At 46.5% G+C, this 19,685-nt stretch overlaps 1 protein-coding gene across 1 annotated transcript in view; it reads left to right on the top strand.

Annotated features, from left to right (window-relative positions):
• PLA1A (phospholipase A1 member A) overlaps positions 1-19,685 on the top strand; it is a 65,880-nt gene that overhangs the window by 29,384 nt on the left and 16,811 nt on the right. The window contains exons 3-7 of the mRNA XM_084835399.1: positions 736-913; positions 2,405-2,513; positions 4,611-4,712; positions 8,696-8,785; positions 9,963-10,130. Of these exons, the coding sequence (XP_084691525.1) occupies positions 736-913; positions 2,405-2,513; positions 4,611-4,712; positions 8,696-8,785; positions 9,963-10,130 (647 nt within the window). The remainder of the gene's footprint in view (positions 1-735; positions 914-2,404; positions 2,514-4,610; positions 4,713-8,695; positions 8,786-9,962; positions 10,131-19,685) is intronic.

Raw genomic sequence — 19,685 nt, 5'->3', positions numbered from 1 at the left:
TGGCATCCTATTATCATCCAAGATTCGACAAATTCATGGCAGAAATTTCTATCAAAGGCTACTAGCTATGACAGTTAAATGAACCTCCATCTTCATGGGGGTCAAAGTAAATGCAGGAGATGGGATAAGTATTAATCCTGGAATCCTTTCTCCTGCTCCTGTCTGTTCTACAGTGGTTACTTGGGAAGCACAGTCTCTTTTTTCTGCTTCCTTAAGTACAGAGGAGAGAAAAAGAGATGCCCTTTCCTGCTTCTCTTGAAAGAATGTTCCGACCTCCTGTTATTTAACTACTTATTTTGAACCAGATACAGGTTTTATGTCAAGGGATTTAGTTCCAATTCAGGTACAAATGTCTCTAGTGCATATATATTAACCAATTTCAGAATTTGGGAACTTTCAAAACCCATAATTATCTAACTCCTGCCTTTTACATTTATATGCCTTTCACCTACAAGTCTCACACTTTCATTTTACCTCCTTGGTTTCACATCATTGCATCTTCCTGTGGCATGTGTTTCACTATGAGTGCCATTTGTGGGCATGGGAATGGTGTGGGGCAGTGAACTGGCACAAAAAGGCCACCTGCTACATCTGAGATTAGGCGTTACGTTCATCTGTCCTGGTTAGTAAATTTGGAGTCAGCTTATTTGTTGGATGCCAAACCTTACGGAGTCACATACCTTGCAGGGGGAAGTAACTTCATGCATTCACTCGCTTCTGTCTGCCTCTTTTCAGGGCACTTGGCACAAAGCCCTCCTGGATAGATAAGCTGGTCAAGCGCTTGCTGCAGGCAACTCAAGCCAATGTAATTGCTGTTGACTGGGTCCATGGAGCCACAGCAGCCTATCACACTGCGGTGGAAAATGTTATGAAGCTGGGTCTGGAAATATCCAGGTTTATCCGCACATTGCTGGTAGGTGGAAATGTGCTTCTGAGTTTGGGAATTTGGCAAAAATGTAGGAGAAGGCATTGAATCCAAGACAGCTCAGGTAGTTTCTTCCTCTCCAGGGGAAAAAAAATGCCAAATGGATCCTTTATTCAGTGTGTGCGTGTGTGTGTGTACACACACACACACACACACGCTGCATCTATTGTAGCAACATTGCCCCTTTTTAAAAAGGGACTTTGCCATGCTGATCCATGCTTTTGTAACCTCTACGTTCAACTAATGCCATATGTTCCACATGGGGATGTCCCTGAAGATAACTCTGAGCTAGTGCAAAATGTGACTGTTTACCTCCTGATGGATAAAAGGAAGCAGGAACATATTTGGCTGATTTCAGGTTTCTCAGCCAAACTCAAGTGCTTACCCTTATGCACTAGCTGCTACCTACTTTTAAGCTACACAGCCCAGAGTTCACATACCTTAGACAGCTTCCCCTTATAGGAGCCCCCTCATTCCCCCTCTTTTTTCCTTACTCACCCCAATATGGGCTGTCATAGCGATGGGCACTTTGTCATTTATTACTAAAAGCTAGGAAGATATACAGATGAAAGTAGGGAAGAGATTATTAAGGAACAAGACAAAAATTGTATCACCACGTCCTGGACAAATTTATCCATGGTATTATAAAAGAGAAGTATGTTGCAGCTGGATTCTCTGCATGTATAGGAAGCAAATCCCATTGTATGCCACAAGGCTTATCCATAGGATCACATCCTTCAAGGAATTAGAACAAAAATGTATCTTGAAAAAGAGAAGATTTCAGTAGGTGCAGCTTTCTCACTGCTACATGACAAGCTACCCCTGGCCAAATCCTGTCCTTCACACAACTAAAGGCATAGGAGTTCTGCTGACCTCCTCTCATCCTATTATTCCTCTGCACAATTAGTAAAGAAAATGCTACCATCAACAAATGTCTTATTTTCTCATTATCAAACCAGCTTGCTCTATACTGCCTAACAATATGGCCCACATTACAGTATTCCACTCTGTAATATTTTCACACTGCATCTTACTGATCTCAAGTCAACTCTGTATATTCGAACCATTAGTAAACAATATGATAGTGAGGTTGGTGGGAAACAATCAGGGCTGCCAGTGCCACATAGCTGATTTTAAACCCAGTGGAGGCTTGTGGCTCCAATTTTGGTGGGGTTGCATTCCATTCCAGGTTTCAGTCAGAACCAGCCAGAACTCTAAAGGAGCTATCCAAGGTGCTAGACAGCTTCCACTGTTTAAAGCAGCCTTCATTTTTATCTCCCATTTATGTAGAATAATCCAGTAAAAAGGGAATGAAAGGGAAAAATATGAAGCTTCGTGCAATCTGTGTTTAACTTCAGTAGCAGCTTGCTGGGATACCTGGGATTAGATCAGGTCTCCTAAACCAAACAGATACTGGGAGGGCTTTGAGAAGGGAAGACTGAAGTTTCATGAATAATTTCTGACTTTCTGAACCTTCAGGCCATGGGAGTGCCAGAAACATCCATCCACCTTATTGGGGTGAGCCTTGGAGCACACGTTGGGGGTCTGGTGGGCCATTTCTATGAAGGCCGCCTGGGAAGGATTACTGGTAAGGAAAGGCAAAAGGCTCAGAACTTTGCAAGCATGCCAAACTCCTAGTCTTCTCAAAACAAAACTTCTTATATGCATTGAGACTAAAGGAAACATCCATTTTGCTTGTAGTATAATTTACAGAATGTTGAAGTTTGCAGTTCTGTGTTAAGTCAGGGAGTAGATGGGTGGCATTTCTTTGCTTCAGGGAACTTTGATTTTCCCAACAAATTAAAAAGCTGTAAACAAATTCAAAGCTCAGCCCAATGCCTTCGTCTTTCCACCAGATCATAGTAGAGTAGCAGAAGGAAGACTACCATCAGACAGTGCATACATTTCCACAGCAGGAAGGGGTTTGAACACTGGGTTTTCTTACTCCTGTGAGGCTCCATAGTCAGTTTTGCAGGCACAGAAAAGGGAAGGGTCCAAGTCCCGAAGGCTAGAGCTCCTCCTCCTTGGCAAAGCACAGCCATTCTGCCCCATGGACTTTCCAGCTGTGGAGAAGGGGAGACACACAGTATGGCAATCTCCCCCAACCTGGTGCCCTCCAGATGTTTTGGATTACTGCTCCCACCATCCTTTAGCATTGGTCATGCTGGCTGATCTGATGGGAGTTGTAGTCCAAGACATCTGGAGGGCACCACACTGCAGCAAGGAAGATTGTTTGCATAAGCTGTGTTTACAGGGCTCCCGAGCTGCTGTTCATCTGTCATAAAGTTGCCATGCCTCAGGGCTTGACCTGAAAGAGTTTTAAGCTGCCATGCTATGTCTGCTTAGCTGGGAGTGACATAGAAGGGCTTATTTCATGGTAGACAGGTAAGGGATTGTGGTGTTTGCGTGCTTCTTAGACCCACTTCCTCCAGAAGGAGAAATTACATTTAAATCTTAGGAGCCAGAAACCAAGGGATGTGCCCATTCTCTCACACTGCCTCTGAACTTCTTAGCTACTCCATGCAGACTGCAGAGACAAAGACTATGCTAATGGGGTAATGAGCCTTGTTTCATACCCTATTTCACATTTCTAGTGAACTACTTTCAGAAGATGCTCTGGTAGTGGTTTTTACTGGTCCATTGGTTTTCTCTGTATACTTTCAGCCCCACTCATCTGGTGGCAATGTGCATCCTTTCCAGTTTATTATTTGCAAATGCACTCTCAAGCTATGACACCAAAGACTAATGGCATTTGTGAAAGCCATTGTGGCTACACAATTGATGTCGCAGTTGCTAGCTTCTCCTGCAGTAAGCTTAGGGACAAACGACGTGTGACATTAGTCAAATGTTTAAACAAACATGCTTAACCTGATGGCTCTCCTTTTGGAGAAAATGCAGCAGCTGCACCCCCATCTGTAATGTGCTCCTTATACAGAGCTTTTATTTGGAGAAAAAGCAGTCTCGGAACCCTGATCCAGAATGTACTCCTGATCTGGATTGGGGTCCTGTGAAAATTGTTCCCCAGTTGCCTGCTTTCTGCCCTTGAAGGTGCTGTTGTAGTCAACAGTGCTTTTGGGGATGAAGAGCAGCCAAGAGAGAGCAGCTTTCAGCATGGGGCCCCAATCCAGATCAGGATCCTTGGGGCTGCTTTTTATCCACAATAAAGGCAGCTAGGTTAAACATGATCATTTAAACACATTACTTCCATCACGTGTCATTTGGCTCTCCATCTCAATGAATTTGTTTCCCCAGAACTGTCAGTGAGAAGTGACACCTTCCTCTTCAGCTTCCTTCATCCTTCTTTTGGTATGCCTTGTTGGCAAAACAATTGGCTGGTCTTGCACTAGATTTCATTTATTCTTAATAATGTTAAAGCTGCAGGTTTGCCAATACAATGGAAAGAAGAAATGAGATACAGAGCACATTTTACTGAGCGTTTTTGTGTAAGAAATGCTTTTATTGCAATTTGTTTGAGGTTAAGCTGTTTTCTGACCCAGATTGTCTCAGCTTCCTGAGCTACATTCAAGAAAAAGAAATGGGAGAGCCCCTTCCTCTTTTTTTATCTTGGTCCTCTGCTCCAACAGCCACCACCCAGCCCAGGCTCTACCTCCTAAGTCCCAGGGTGGGACTAATTACAGGGTGCAGGGTACTGTAGTATGTCCACAGTTTCTTCATCCTGTTCCAGGTCTGGATCCTGCTGGGCCCAAATACACGCGAGCTAGCCGCGAAGAGCGCCTGGATCCTGGGGATGCTCTCTTTGTGGAAGCCATTCACACAGATACAGACAGTAAGCTGGTTGTGTGTTTTCCATCAATATTATGCCAGGGTCACCCAGTGAAGCTGAATGCTGGGATACTCAGGGCAGATAAAAGAAGGATTCATTCACATAGATCATAGTTAAACTACAGAATTCACTACCACAAGATGTTGTTGCCAAACGTGCTCCCTTTTGTGCAGACACATGCATACCCTTGCCCATGTTCTCACCGACACACATTTGCTAAACCCAAAGGACCTTTATACATTGGTCATAGAGGAGAGGAGATTCCATCCAAAGGATACACACACACACACACACACACACGATATGTAGGAGAAAGCCACTTGATGCATTTATTGATTACAAAGATGGACTTAAAATGCAAAAGCTGATTTTGGGGAAATTAATTTGGTAGAGCAGTTTAAACATAAGCATCATACTAATGATGAACCTGTACACCTTCTATGAGAATTGTACTTTATTGTGGGGAAATTAGCTACATTCTCAGCAAGGGCAGTTCTGTAACTGAAAACAAGGCTGCAGACATGCATGCACTGCAAGGGAAGGAGTAGACTGGGATAATAGTACAAGAAGGAGGGGATTTGGTAGCGTGGAATCCCTAGCACTCATGGGAATAGGGAAAGAAAGGGGACAATGAGGGCAGGGTGAGTGAAAGGAAAAGCTAAGCTAATAGGGAAGGGTTGTGATCTGGCTACACCCTGCATTCACTCACTGTAGTTTGCAAGTCTGCAGGTACCCAGAGCTTGTATACACACGGATTTGTGTGCTTGCCTCATGTTTACCCAGCCTGAAGCTTGGGTAGCAAATCCATTAGAGACCTGAGCACCCGCCTGTACCTCTGGGGAGGGCAGATAGCGTTTGCCTGCCAAACAATGGCTTGGTATCGATCTGAAATATGGCACACCTTGCTACTAAAAACCTAACTTCTTATACTTTTTTCACAAAAGAATTGACACCGCAGCCAGTATGACACGCCAACTAAAGACTTCCAAAACTTGTTTATGTGCTGGCAATGGCTGTGTTTGTCCCAAGACAAAGGATGATCAGCCTTTCTGCAAAAGCTGTTCCCAATATAAAAGGAATACTTTGTGGAGATGGCTATCTCAATGATGCATGTTCAGAAAACCTATTCATAACACTTCGCAATATTCTCTCACTCTGCGTGTCAGACATCATATGGTGCTCAGTTTCACCCCTTCTCCTGCTTAGGGGCATTTGTGCAATTATAGGTTAGATTAGAATTTGATAGTGCCTTATCTAGCCTTGCATATATAACATAGCTGTTTAGGCTTATCCCTTAGTCTATGTTTTCCCACCTCCCAGAGATCAGAGGTGAAAGGCACCAGGCTTACTGTTCTCTGGCCAGGATGGGGTCTGTTTGGACCCAATCTAAACAGAGTTATCTTCCGATGCCGATGCAGTTCAAAACCACATTTTCTTAAATTCGCATTTACTCCTCCCATAACACACGTAACCAATTAATGTGGTGAGACTTGGTATAAATCCTGCTTTCCTGAAGCAAACATAATCTTAAACCACATTGATTTGGCTAAATGTAGGTGGAGTCTCACAACGTCAACAAGTTTCCTTCTTGTCTTTTTGTACATCCATTAAGCTTATGTGGAGGTGCAATGTGGGGAATGAGCAGAGGTTGGGGTTTTTTTTAAAGCCATCCCAAAAGCAATTCCCAATTTCCCACCCCTCTCTCCTGTGCTGACTTTCCCAGGAGTAATCACAACTGAAGACAATGTGATTTACTTTTGGGTAGACATGTATATCATGTTTTCAGCTAGTTGTTCCTTGAAGCAAGAAAATAAAAAGGACAAACGATAGAATGGGGAAGGCTTGAAAAGACATTCCAAACTTTTTTTTTCCAAAGGCAGGGGGAGGGGAAGCAGCATTGCATTCACTCTTCAGTTCACTGGGCAAGGCAAAGAGAGACAGAGGGAGAGCAGAGCCATGTGAGATGTGTGTGTTATTCACAGATTCACACCTCCACAAGTGCACATTAGCAAATACTATTAAAAAACAACAACCTTGGTCCTCTCCTCCATGAGAAGAGTTAACCCATTCTTGTTGTGTGCACCCTTCGCTGACACAATTTCCATTCCCCAGCTGCCCACCCCACTGAAGTCATTCCTCCTCCCCCTGGAGTAGTACGGCAAGTTTAGCACACACTCAACTCCCAAAATGCAGGGAAGTCAGAGTAAAGGAAATATCTGTCACAAAAGGACTTTGCAAAACTGTGGTTTTTATGGCAAGAAAATTTGGGATTTGTATAGATTGGGGGGAAACGTCATGTGTCATGACCGTCTGTGAGGCGCAGTAACACCGCAATATATTCCCCATGTAGATCAGGCCTCGGTTTACTCTAAAACCAAGCTATTTGCTAACAATGTAGCGATGGCCACCAACTGGGGTGGTTTTAAAGGGAGATTAGACAGGTTTATGGAGGATAAGGCTATCAGTGGCTACTAGTCATGGGTGTGTATTACCTCCAGCCTCTCAATACCAGTTGCTGGGCAACATGAGCAGGAGGATGCTATTGCACTCATATCCAATTGTGAGCTTCCCTTTGGGTCATCTGGTTGGCCACTGTGGGAACAAAATGCTGGATTAGATCAGCCTTTGGTCTGATCCAGCATGGCTCTACTTATGTTTCCCTAACCCTTTGTTTGCCCTCCCCCTTGCAATGTTGGGAGCTAGAGCACGTTATAGGTTTTATGAAGATACCAGCAAAAATGGTCAGTTCCTCATGGTGGATTGTTCCTCCACTCTGGTTTAACATGCAGGAGGTCTCAGCTCTCAAATCAGAGTCCTCACTTTGTCATTTTCCTTTCTGCGTTCCCACTCTATGTTCCTGGCAGGATGGGTATAGAAGATTACTACTCTTCCTTATTCACGTTTATAAGGCCATCAGTGTACATTGTGCCTCACAGGGAACATATAGATGGTTCCCTGCCACCAAGCAGCTTACAATATAAAATAAGCAATGAGTGGGGGGGGGGAACAGAGGGAGGGGAAAGTAAGAAAAGGGTAGGAAGGGATTAGTGCAGGCAAATGCAGTAAACATGAAGGGGATAAAGCCTAGAGCCACATGGGTTTTGAGAGAGAGCTGGCAGAAAACAAAGAAGCGACAAGGAAGTGTCTGCAAATGTTCTAGGGAGCTGGCTTAATTTTTAGAAAATTATCAAATACATTTTGAACTTGCTGCTCTTTTTCAAGGATAATGCAAAACAAAAAATACATAGATACACACATTGATCCAGCAGTTATTCCCATTATCATTTTTTAGAAGGAATCCTATAATGTGTAAAACCAGCATACTTTCAGCCAATTTTCTACAGCTATCTTCTATAGCACCTTTGATGCTTTCTTCTATTTCTTTTGTGGATTGGTGCAGCTCTCTTGTTTGTGAGGCATGTCGAGACTCACAACTTAATGGGCAGGATTCACACACTGCATACTGTACCTGTGACAGCTGGGGTTAGGGCAGGAGAATGATTTGCCATGACGAGGCCATTTTCAGGGGTATGCTCCTGCTCTTATGGCAAGCACCTTTGAGTGAGAAGATCATATCCAGTCATATCCCAGTCATTCACAGCATTCTTTGCAGCACCACATAATCTGCTTATTAGTAATTGTGTCCATTTTTTAAAACAGTAGTATACGCAGTGTTTTTATTGTATTTCTATACCATCCTTCTGAAACCAAATAAGGCGGTTTACAAAAATTTCAGAACATAAAAACGATTAAAAAACATAGTAGCATTTTGGTGTTGGTCAATATCATAACTATTGCCTTTGTTTTATTTGTATGGTCACTGTTGGGAAGAGGATTCTGGAGCCTCCTTATGAAAAATGCCTCTTTCTGACAGAATCCCTCACACGCAGAAATATATGGACACACATGCCTGTGGATTTTTGAAGGAGGGTTTTTGAAGGAGGCCTTGCAATTTGTAGTCAGTCCTTGTCATTGTCTTCTTTTAGATTTTGGTATCCAGATACCTGTGGGCCACATTGATTACTATATCAATGGAGGCAGAGATCAGCCTGGATGTCCCCATTTCATATTGTCTGGTAGGAATGGTTCTTGGCTACTTTTCACCTGGCCACTTGTCATTGTCAGTTTTTGAAGGAACAGTGTAGAATATATCAGATGGCCCCTCTATAAGTCCTATATGTGCAAGGCAATGGTCTTCCCTCAGTGATCGCCTGATGTGGGCCAGGGTGTTCTCTCCCCCTTCTCCCCTATCCTGAGGAATGCTGTCAATGTTTTTTTTGCTAGTCATATATAAAAGCCAGTTCATGATCTTCATCCCTCTCCTATCCTCTCAGAGGTACACACACATCAGTGGCAAAACACAGCAAGCCTAGAGACATATTGCCAACTCTCCGTCACCCTCCCTTTCACTGCAGGTCTTTCAAAGGACCAACCCAGCTCTCATTTGCATCTCCCCTATGACTACTGTCACTAGCGAGCTAGTCTTTTTCGGCCTCTTACACTCACTTGGAGGTTAACAAAACAATATAATCTTGACACGAAACTCCTAGTGGTAGAGCAGGGACGTTGTGCCCCACCCTCCTTTGGCGTTAAGCATTCAGGGTCAGCCCAGTGATGGTGACCGACTATCATGGTGAGCTGAAAGCGAGCACCCTTCAGCAGCAGGTGCTGGTTGCAGCAGGGAGCAGAGCCTTCCACTTGCTCCGGCTGCAGAACTGACACGGCCCCTGCTAGACTCTCTCTCGCCACCCGCACAACCCCCCCCCCCCATCTCTGCTGCGCCAGCACAGCAGCAGAAAAGGCTGTGGGGAAAATATGGCACAAGACCTCAGCCCAGCCTAGATGACCTGGGTGCTGCTGCTGCTTCTCAACTACCAACACTGGAAAAGCTGATATCTGGAAGCACCCTGAAGTTAGGAAACTTCATAGAAATTAGGCCCCTGTGATTAGCCTTAGGATGCATTCACATGTTTACACACTTATTTTGTTAATCTGGAATAATTGTCACCTCTGGTTCTGCATACAGAATTTATTTTTTTATTTTTTTTTATTTAGTGTATGAGTTGCCCTATAGCCAAAGCTGTCAAGGTGGCATACCTAATAAAAGCAAATACAATAAAACCGACGACAATCACTATCAATACCACTCCATCCACCAAGTTGATAGCAATTGTGGAAGTGCACTAATAGTACCCCCAGCTTGGCTTCTGCATATTCAAATAATCTTATCTGCACTCTCTTTCTCTTCTACAGGCTATCGCTATTTGATCTGTGACCACATGAGAGCTGTGCTTTTCTACATTAGTGCCTTGGATAACTCCTGCCCTATGATGGCTTTCCCTTGCACCAGTTACAAACATTTCTTAGCTGGCCACTGCTTAGACTGCTTTAATCCTTTTTTGCTCTCCTGTCCCAGAGTTGGTATGTTACTGCTCTCAAATTAATTAACACAGCGGGTTTAGACATGCCCAGGTATCCAAGAATCTAGAATTTGGTTGGGAAGTTTGGATGTGGGGGGAGTCAGGAGGTGGTAAGGATCCAAGCTTCCTAGAGAAATATAATAAGCTTGCCCGCTGGATAAAAAGTGAAAACAAGGTCTCACTTGTGGTTCTTAAAAAACCTGTTGGAATTTCTGTACAAGTAGGACATGGATGGGATTGTGTGCACCATATCTGAACATAAAAGATAAGCAGCTGGGATATATGTCAATCCACAACTCCATTCCCAAGAGTTGATCACTATTATTTCCTATTGAACAAAGCAAGGAGCATAGACAACCTGGAATCCTCAGAGTGTTGGTTTTATAGGATGTAATCCCACCAGGATTTTTAATGACTAAATACAGTAGGTTGGATCCAACATAAGCCTCCCACAGACAGAATGGCTTCTTCTTTCTGTAGAAGGCTTCTGAGCCAGTGGAGGAATCCCACGGGTAGAATGGGAAAGGAGTTGATTTTTGCTGATCCATTCCTCCTTTGCAGTCCCGTGTCCTCCCAAACTCTGCTCCAGAAGGTTGGAGACCTGCTGGAGAATGGAGGAAGGTGGTGCTGGGCTGCAGAGGGAGGGGGAATCAGCAAAAATGCCTCTCTCCTGTTCTGCTGGAGGGAGGATTCTGAGCAGAACTCCACTCATGGGGTGTTCCCACTCATGGAATAAAAGATATATCCAATCCAACAGATAGTGCTGTTACCACCTTAAAAGCTGCAGGCAAGAAGAGACTTGAAGTGATAGTACATCAATTGCATTAAAAGGCACTAATTTTTAATCATCACAAACAACATCAGTGCTTTTAAAGTAAGTGATCATTCAGTTGTACAAGCCTCATGTACATTAACTGCAATCACGGGTTCCTCAACCAACCCTTACATTTTCAAAGCCCTTCATCACATTTTTGTCACTCAAGAAACCACCAGCTAAGAGTTCTTGAAAGCCAGTTCTTGGACATCAGTGGGAACTAGATTAGGTTTACTTCAAATTCTTCAGTTCAGCCAAGTGAGTCAGATGGTCTGAAATTAATTGTATTATTATTGTTATTGTTATTATTATTCCCTTTTCTGATGTTTGTTAGATTAAATTGGTAAAAGCCAGCTTGTGGGATTGTAAGCAAGGTACCCTCAATGAGCTCCACATATTCTGGAAGATCCAGGGTTTTCAAACCAAGAATCCTTTCATGTTGCCTTTGACCTTCTTGGGTGCTCCATGCAATGTCAGAATGGCAGCCCTGATGAAGAAGTTGGCCCTTTGCCAATCTCAGAGTCCCTTGCCACCCTCTCAAGCTACCCCTATTTGTGTGGAAAGAAGCATGGGTCAGAACACAGGTGATCTCACCTCCAGAGAGTTATGAAATGGCTGACCTGGCACGTGGCTGAGCCTGATGATGACAGATCATCAGGTCTAAACTACAGATGAAGAAGTCCTGTGGCCAGGATCCAGCTCTTTCACTCTTGGCTATAGCAGTCATAGCTCTAGAACACATGATAGGGCCCAGGTTCAATCCCCAGCAGCTCCAGGTAAAGCTGGAAAAACTCCTGCCTGAAACCCTGGAGATCCACCACCAGTCAGTGTCAACAATACTAAGCTAGATGTCCCAGTGGTCTGACTCAGGATAAGGCAGCTCCCCGTGTCCCGTTGTTCCATTTGTTGACACACCCTGTCTAGCCGAGGGCGACAATGAGCACCAAACAAGAGGAGCAGCAATCCGTGTTCCCCTATTAATAACTTGTATTGGAAAGACTATAAGACATCTACATTTACTTGTAGAATATTTTTAAACCACGAGCCAGTGTGGGGTAGTGACAAAACAACTTTGTTACTATTCCCACTTTGCTCAAAAAACGAAAAAATAAACACTCAAGTATGAGAAGAGAGCCTAGAGACAGTTTTGCTCTGTGATCTAGATCAGGGATGGGCAAAAGGTAGATCAGGATCTAGTGGTAGTTCTCTGGCTGATTTGAAGCAGATCAGCCAAGATTTCTGACTCCCAATTATTTAACAATAGCAATAGCAAAATGACTGCCCCCACCCCCAATTATACTGCTGAAATGAAGAAAGCTGGGGTGTGCGGATGACTAGGAGTGGATTTTCGTGTGGAAGAAATGTGAACTCGGTTCAGTTAAGAACAAATTCCAGGGATCAGAATTCTTTGATTTGATGTTAATGTCTTTTGTACCAAGCTTCAGGTTCTATTAAATCTTCAGGTTCTAATAAAAAACAAAGTAGATTCTAGAAGCCTGAAGCCTGACCACCTCTGATCTAGATTCTAGGGATGTACGAAAGTCACTTACCTTTTACGAAATTTGATTTGCGGTGGGGGGGGAGCGCTCTGTCCCTCCCCCCCGAAATTCTGGCTGGGGGGGAGGCGCCCCGTCCCTCCTCCCCCGAAATTCTGGCCGGGGGTGAGGCACCCCGTCCCACCCACCACGAATCCTGGCCGGCCGGGTCTGCAAATGGCGGCGGCCATAGCCGCCGCCATTTGCATCCCTGCAGTCAGCCATGATAGGCTACGTAAATGTTTACGTAGCCTATCACGGCTGAGTTAAAAAAACAACAACAACCGCGCGTACACAAATGGCGGCGCCCATGGGCGCCGCCATTTGCGTTCCTTATTTTGGCACGTCTAGTCTACGTAAACATTTACGTAGACTACGGAGAAAATAAGGGGAACGCAAATAGCGTAGCATCCCATGGGCGCCGCCATTTGCATATGCGCGTTTTTTTTGTTTTTTGTTTAACTCAGCCGTGATAGGCTACGTAAACATTTACGTAGCCTATCACGGTATTTTTTAAAAATCTAGCTGTGATAGGCTACGTAAATCTTTACGTAGCCTATCACTTTTCTTTTTTTAACTTGGAAATGGCGGTGGCGGCAGCTGGTCGGAAGACCGGCCGCCGCAGCCGCCGCCACCGAACCGCTGCCGGAGCCGCCGCCGCCGCCGCCAGGGAGATTTGCCCAAGGTAAGTCCTGTCCCGGGGGGGCGGGGGGGCAGACCGTTTCGCCACCAATTTCGGGGGGCCGAATGCGCTGGCATTCGGCCTCCCTGAGATTCATGGTGAAATTCTCTGACATCCCTACTAGATTCTGATTTTGCTTATGGTCTCCCGAACCTAACAGAAACCTCTTCAGTGATAATGGCATTAGATCAGTGTAAATGAGGAATATAATCTGTTTATCTGTAAAGGTTCTGTGTACCCTTATCTAAAGAGTTGTTTACCTGTAACTGTGGTTCTTTGAGTGTTCACCTGTGAATTCACACACATGAGGTCTGTGCCTGTGCAGAGCATCATTTGGAACATTCTAGAGCTGAGCAGAGCTTTGGCAGGAGCCCGCGCACTCTCCCCTGCGCATGCTCCAGGGTGCAGCTCCCACCTTCCCTCTCAGTTCCCAGTCTGCTGCAGCAGAGGAACAAAATCAAGACTGAGACATGGAAGTGGGGAGGAGAGGCAGGGAGGAGGGCAAGTTGCATGAATTCACAGATGGCCACTTGAAGAAGTTACAGGTAAGCAATCTATCCTCCTTCTTTGTGGTCTCTCTAACTCACACACATGGGTGACTGATAAGAAAAATTCACCAAAAGGAGGGAGATGCCATGCCAAAACCATAGAGGACCACCTGGGCAAAGACTGCATCTGCATGTGCTCTAGCATCCACGCGGTAGTGTTTGATGGAAGTAGCTGTGGGAATAGCATGCTCCAGAGGGAAGCAGTAGACTGTGCCATGGCTCTGGTTGAGTGGGTGTGGATATTTTCAGGATCCAGAAGGCAAGCAAGTTGGTTGTATAGTTGATACAACTCACTTCATAAACTGCTGTGGAGACACTGGATGCCCTTTCCATCAGCCAGAATGGCACACAAACAAATGGGGAGTGGTTCAGAACAAAGCTGTGAGTTGCAAATAGAATGAAAGAGCTCTCCAAACACTAAGAGCGAGACAAAGGAGACAAAGAAGATAAAGGAGACAGAGGCTAAGAGGTAAGTGGGCTGCAGGAAGCCCACGGGGCTGACCTTTATCCTTCTGATTGGCTGTGAGCTCACCAGGTGCTTCTGAGAGCTCCAACTGAATTCAGGGTGTGTGGCCTGAGTACTCCCAGCAGCTGAGTGGGGGGGGCTTCAGTCTGTTTCCCGCCTCCCAGCTCGGCAGAGCAGAGCCAAGCAAGCTGCTCCAGCTGGTCCAGGGACTACAGAAGCAAGCAAGCTCCCAGAGAGCGAGCGACCAGAGCGAGCGGACAGGAGGAGCAAACAGGAGTTGGCCAGGGGAGGTCAAGGGGGAGGCCCCTAACATTTTTTTTCTTTTTTAACTATTTTTTTTTCATTTATTTGTCTTGTAACACACACTTCCACACCAGTGGGACTCTGCTTTTAACCTCTACTGAGTAGAGGAGCAGGCACAGGCTAGTCTAGAACAATCACAAAGCTAGACACAAAAAGGGAAAAGAGGCAATGGAAGGACAGGATTCTCCAGTGGTGGTGACCTGCAAGGTGTGTGCAATTTTTGTTTTCTTGCCTGAAAACAACATGGCCTACACCTGCAACAAGTGCAAGTTGATCACGCTGCTGGAAGAAAAAGTAAGTGGACTGGAGCGGCGACTGTCGACCCTCCGGGGAATAAGAGAACACAAAGAGTTCTTGGACAGAATGGGGGAACTACAGCAGCAAAGGGAAGACCAGAAGCTTGAAGACCAACAGCAAGATGAGGCAGAAGTGGGAAATGCTGAGGTGAAGAAAAATGGAGTAGAGGATACTCCTTGGAAAAGGGTGACAGGAGGAGAAGAACTAGACGCCACTCTGCACCAATGGAAGCAGTGGAGCTGTGGAACCGATTCCAGGTACTTGCGGATGAGACTGGAGGACAGTCTGCAGAGGAAGAATCACAGGGGAACCTACATGAGAGTAAGCAAGAGGCTGAAGGTCAGTCAAACAGAGGCGAGGAAACCCAGGCCTACAACAAGAAGAAGAGAAGAGTGGCAGTAGTGGGAGACTCCTTGCTGCGTAAGTATGTCGCGAAGACCCGTGGACTTGCCACGTATGTTGTCTCCCGGGAGGATGGATTAGAGATGTGACTGAAAGGTTGCCTGCACTCATAAAGCCCATTGACAGGTATCCCTTCTCATCCATGTGGGAACAAATGAGACCGCCAAGCAGAGCAATGAAGAAATCACATCAGACTTTGAAGCTTTGGGAAGGAAACTCAAGAACTTTGGGGCCCAGATAGTTTTCTCATCCATACTTCCACTAGTTAGAAGAGGGATAGACAGGGAACAAAAAATACTCCGGGTGAATGACTGTCTACGAAGGTGGTGCCGACGAGAGAGATTTGGATTCTGGGACCATGGGCTATACTTCCTGGAAGATGGCCTGTTGGCAAGGAACGGGTTGCACCTCACAAAGGCTGGGGAGAATGTGTTTGGCCACAGCATGAAGAACTTCATCAGGAGGGCTTTAAACTGAATCCTACGGTGAAGGGAGACGTAAGGTTGGGGGTAACAATGGATGAAGGCTCATGCACTGCAACAGAGAGAACAGCTCTAATAGCGCCCAATAATAGTCTTCAGACACATGTAGGAAGAAAGCCAGACTATGAAGCACATGGTCTTCAATGTCTATATACTAATGCCCAGAGTATGGGAAACAAACAGAACGAACTTGACCTCTTAATACAGGAGGGAAATTATGAGTTGATAGGTATAACTGAGACTTGGTGGGATGACTCTCATGACTGGAATAAAGCAATTGAAGGATATAACTTGTTCAAAAAGAACAGGAGGAACAGAAAGGGAGATGGGGTTGCACTGTATGTGAAAAATACATATCTCTGCACAGAAATACAGGAGGATGAGCTTGGTAGCCCCATCGAGAGCATCTGGATCAAAATAAATGGAGCAAAGAATAAAAGGAACCTGATGGTCAGAGTGTACTACCGGCCACCCAATCAAGGAGAAGACGAGGATGAAACTTTTGAAAAGCAAATACCCAATGTTTTAAGGAAGCATGATGTAGTAGTAATGGGGGACTTCAATTTCCCCGATATTTGTTGGGAGACACATTTTGCAAAACATGGCCTCTCCAGGAAATTCCTGACTTGTGTGGCAGATAACTTCCTCCTACAGAAAGTAGAGGAAGGAACTAGAGGATCAGCTCTCCTTGACTTGAGCCTAACCAACAGAGATGACGTAGTGGATAAAGTAGCACTTACAGGAACTCTGGGGGAAAGCGACCATGTTATACTTGAGTTCTTGGTTCTAAGGGAAGCAAAAGCCGAGTGTAGTCAGACGTGTACCCTGGATTTTAGAAAAGCTAATTTTAATAAACTCAGAACAGTGATAAGTAAGGTCCCATGGCAAGCGATGCTAATGGGAAAGGGAGTCCAAGATGGGTGGGAGGTTTTAAAAAAGGAAATTCTCAAGGCACAATTACAAACAATTCCAACAAGGAGAAAAGGAGGAAGACAACAGAAGAAGCCAATTTGGTTTCACAAAAAGCTTGGAGATGACCTGAAAACAAAAAAGCACACATATAGGAAGTGGAAAGAAGGCTAATGTCAGGGTGGACACTGAGCCCATAGAACCTCAGAGCAGTTCTGATTTTGAGGAGGAACAGCCATCTGTGGGAGACGAGCGCGCTCATCCCTCCCAGGCCCTGCAGCTGGCAGAGATTCCTCCTGCCGGCATTCCAGACATAGATAGTGGTCCTGGGAGTGAAAGAGCGTGGGTGGAGGGCTGGATGGATGCTCGACACAGACGCAAAGAGCGACGAGCTATGGAGGGCGCGGAAAGGAGGCATAGCGCTCGTTTGGCGCGCAAGCAACAGTCACGTCCAGATGACCCAAGGGAAAAGGGGAGGGACTCTCCCTAGCCCATAAGTTCAGGGTCTGCAAGTGATTCTCGTTCAAACGGGGACCAACTGTTTCCAACCCGGGGCATAGGTTACTCTGCTGTTCATAGCTTAGTCGCTGGTGTTAAGAGTTATTAAGTTGTAAAAGGAATAAAGCCTTGAAAAGAATCCTTTGTCTGTGTCTGGAGTTGGCTACTGGAGTAGACTGAAAGAGGCCGGCTAGGGCCCCCTGACAGCTTGGTCCCTGTTCCTCTTTTTTTCTCTCTTTCTCTCGCACCCTACTGCCAAATGGAGGGTGCCAGAGACCCGACGGTGCAGGCTCTGGTGCAAGAGAACCAGATTCTCCGTGATCAAATGGCTCAACTGATGGCTGCCATGCAGAATCTACAGGCTGCGGTTCAACCCCCGCCACCTCCGATTCCCCCCCGCCGCAAGTGCCGAGTGGCCTTGCCAGAGAAGTTTTCTGGGGAGAAGGGACTTTTTCAGATTTTCAGGGCCCAATCGGAGCTGTACATGCACCTTCGACCTGAGGATTTCCTGACGGAACAGGTTCATGTGGGCTTCATCATTAACCTACTTTCCAGCGTGGCCGCTAAATGGGCTTCGGGACTCCTTCTCGCTAATGACCCCCTGCTCGGGGACTATCAAGGTTTCATGACAGCGATGGCCTGTTTTTTTGGTGACCCCCTGTGTACGCAGATGGCTTCTCGGGAGATTCGCCGCCTCAGGCAGGGCAAGGACTCAGTTTCCAGCTATGCGACAACTTTTCGCTTGCTGATGCAGGATTTACAGTGGAATGATGCCGCGCTGGTGGCTCAGTTTTTGGACGGTTTAAACGACGAGATCTTGGACGAGTTGGCGCGCACGCCCAGCCCACTGACTTTGGAGGACCTCATCCAGACCTGCCTCCAGATAGATAGTCGGCTGGAGGGGCACCGGCAGACCTGGCAGGGTGCTGGGGGCCGAGATTTCCCTCCTCCCATTCCCCCACGTTTCCTGCCCCCTCCCCCACCCCCCACCCCTGCGGTGGGGGTGGAGGAGACCCCGATGCAGCTGGGGGCTACCTGAGCCCCGCTGCCTCCAGAGGAACTTGAGCGCCGGCGAGCTGAGTGCCACTGCTTTCAGTGTGGAAAACTGGGCCATTTCGCTAAGACCTGCCACATTAGATCCGCAGCTCCTCTGCCTCCCCCTCCTTCCCCCTCCTCCTCCTCCTTGTCCCCAGGCCTGACTAGACTGCCCCCCAAGCCTGTTGGGGGCCTCCAGTTTGGGGGTCGGTTCCCCACTGGGTGGGTGTCTTCCGCAACTCCCCCATCTGCTATTGCTGGTTCACCTACGCTTCCCCCAGTGGGGTGGGGTGGAAGCCCTAGCTTTAGTGGACTCTGGAGATATGACCAGTTTCATGGATGAAACATCCGCTCTCTTCCACAAGATTCCTACCCTGCCCCTTCCTGCCCCCTTGGCAGTGGAGACTGATGGGTGTCCTCTCTGTTCGGGCGCGGTGGCCCGTATTACAGTTCCACTCACTCTGCGCACCCAGTCCCATGTTGAGCAGATTCAGTTTCACTTGGCCAAGGTTCCCCTGTACCTAATTGTGCTGGGTGTTTCCTGGCTCTCTAAGCATAATCCTAAGATTTTTGGGGGATTCAGCAGGTGGAGTTTGCGTCTCCCTACTGCTGGGAGCATTGCCTTCCGGAGGAGGCGCCTGTCCTAGTCCAGGCCTTAACCCTTTCCTCTCCCTCCTCGTCTGTTTCTGGCAGTTCTTCAGCTACCGTCATCCTCCCAGAGAAGTATGCAGCTTTTCGGGATGTTTTTGACAAGAAGGAGGCCGACCAGCTCCCCCACACACCGCCCTTTTGACTGTGCTATTAACCTCATTCCGGGGGCGACCATCCCCATTGGCCGGCTGTATTCGATGTCGGAGCTGGAACTTCGAGCTCTGCGCAAGTTTTTGGACACAAATCTCAAATGTGGCTTCATTCACCCTTTCTCCTCCCCCGCCTGCGCCCCTACCTTTTTTGTTGCCAAACGATCTGGAGAACTCCGCCCAGTGCATGACTATAGAGCCCTCAATTTGGTCTCCATCCCTGACAAGTACCCCCTCCCCCTCATACCTGAGATGCTGAAGCACCCGGGGCGAGCCCAGATTCTCACAAAGTTGGACCTGCGTGGCACCTACAATCGCATCTGGGAGGGGGATGAGTGGAAGACATCTTTCAGAACCCAGTACAGAGCGTATGAATACCTAGTGATGCCGTTTGGGCTCGCCTGCACCCCCCTCATGTTTTCGCATTTTATGAATGCCATCTTCCGGGACTATTTGGACACTTTCCTCATTGTATATCTCGATGATTTACTTATATTTTCTGAGGACCCCCATGCCCATCAGCATCATGTCTCCGCCGTCCTCCAGCGCCTCCGCGAGAACCATCTGTCTGCCAAGCTGGAGAAATGTGCGTTTGACCTAACCTCTTTGGACTATCTTGGCTACATTATCTCAGCTGACAGAATCAGGATGGATCCTGCAAAGGTCCAGTCTGTCCTCTCCTGGCAGGCTCCATCCACCAAGAAGGACTTGCAACGTTTTCTGGGTTTTGCAAATTTTTACAGAAAGTTCCTGCCCAGCTTTGCTCGGCTGACATCTCCTCTCAC

This window comes from Heloderma suspectum, chromosome 2 (assembly GCF_057233095.1).
Source record: "Heloderma suspectum isolate Gila_16-S chromosome 2, 16-S_ref, whole genome shotgun sequence".
NCBI classification, from domain to species: Eukaryota; Metazoa; Chordata; class Lepidosauria; order Squamata; family Helodermatidae; genus Heloderma; species Heloderma suspectum.
Note: the sequence above shows the minus strand (reverse complement) of the source record. Positions and strands in the feature narration are given on the sequence as shown.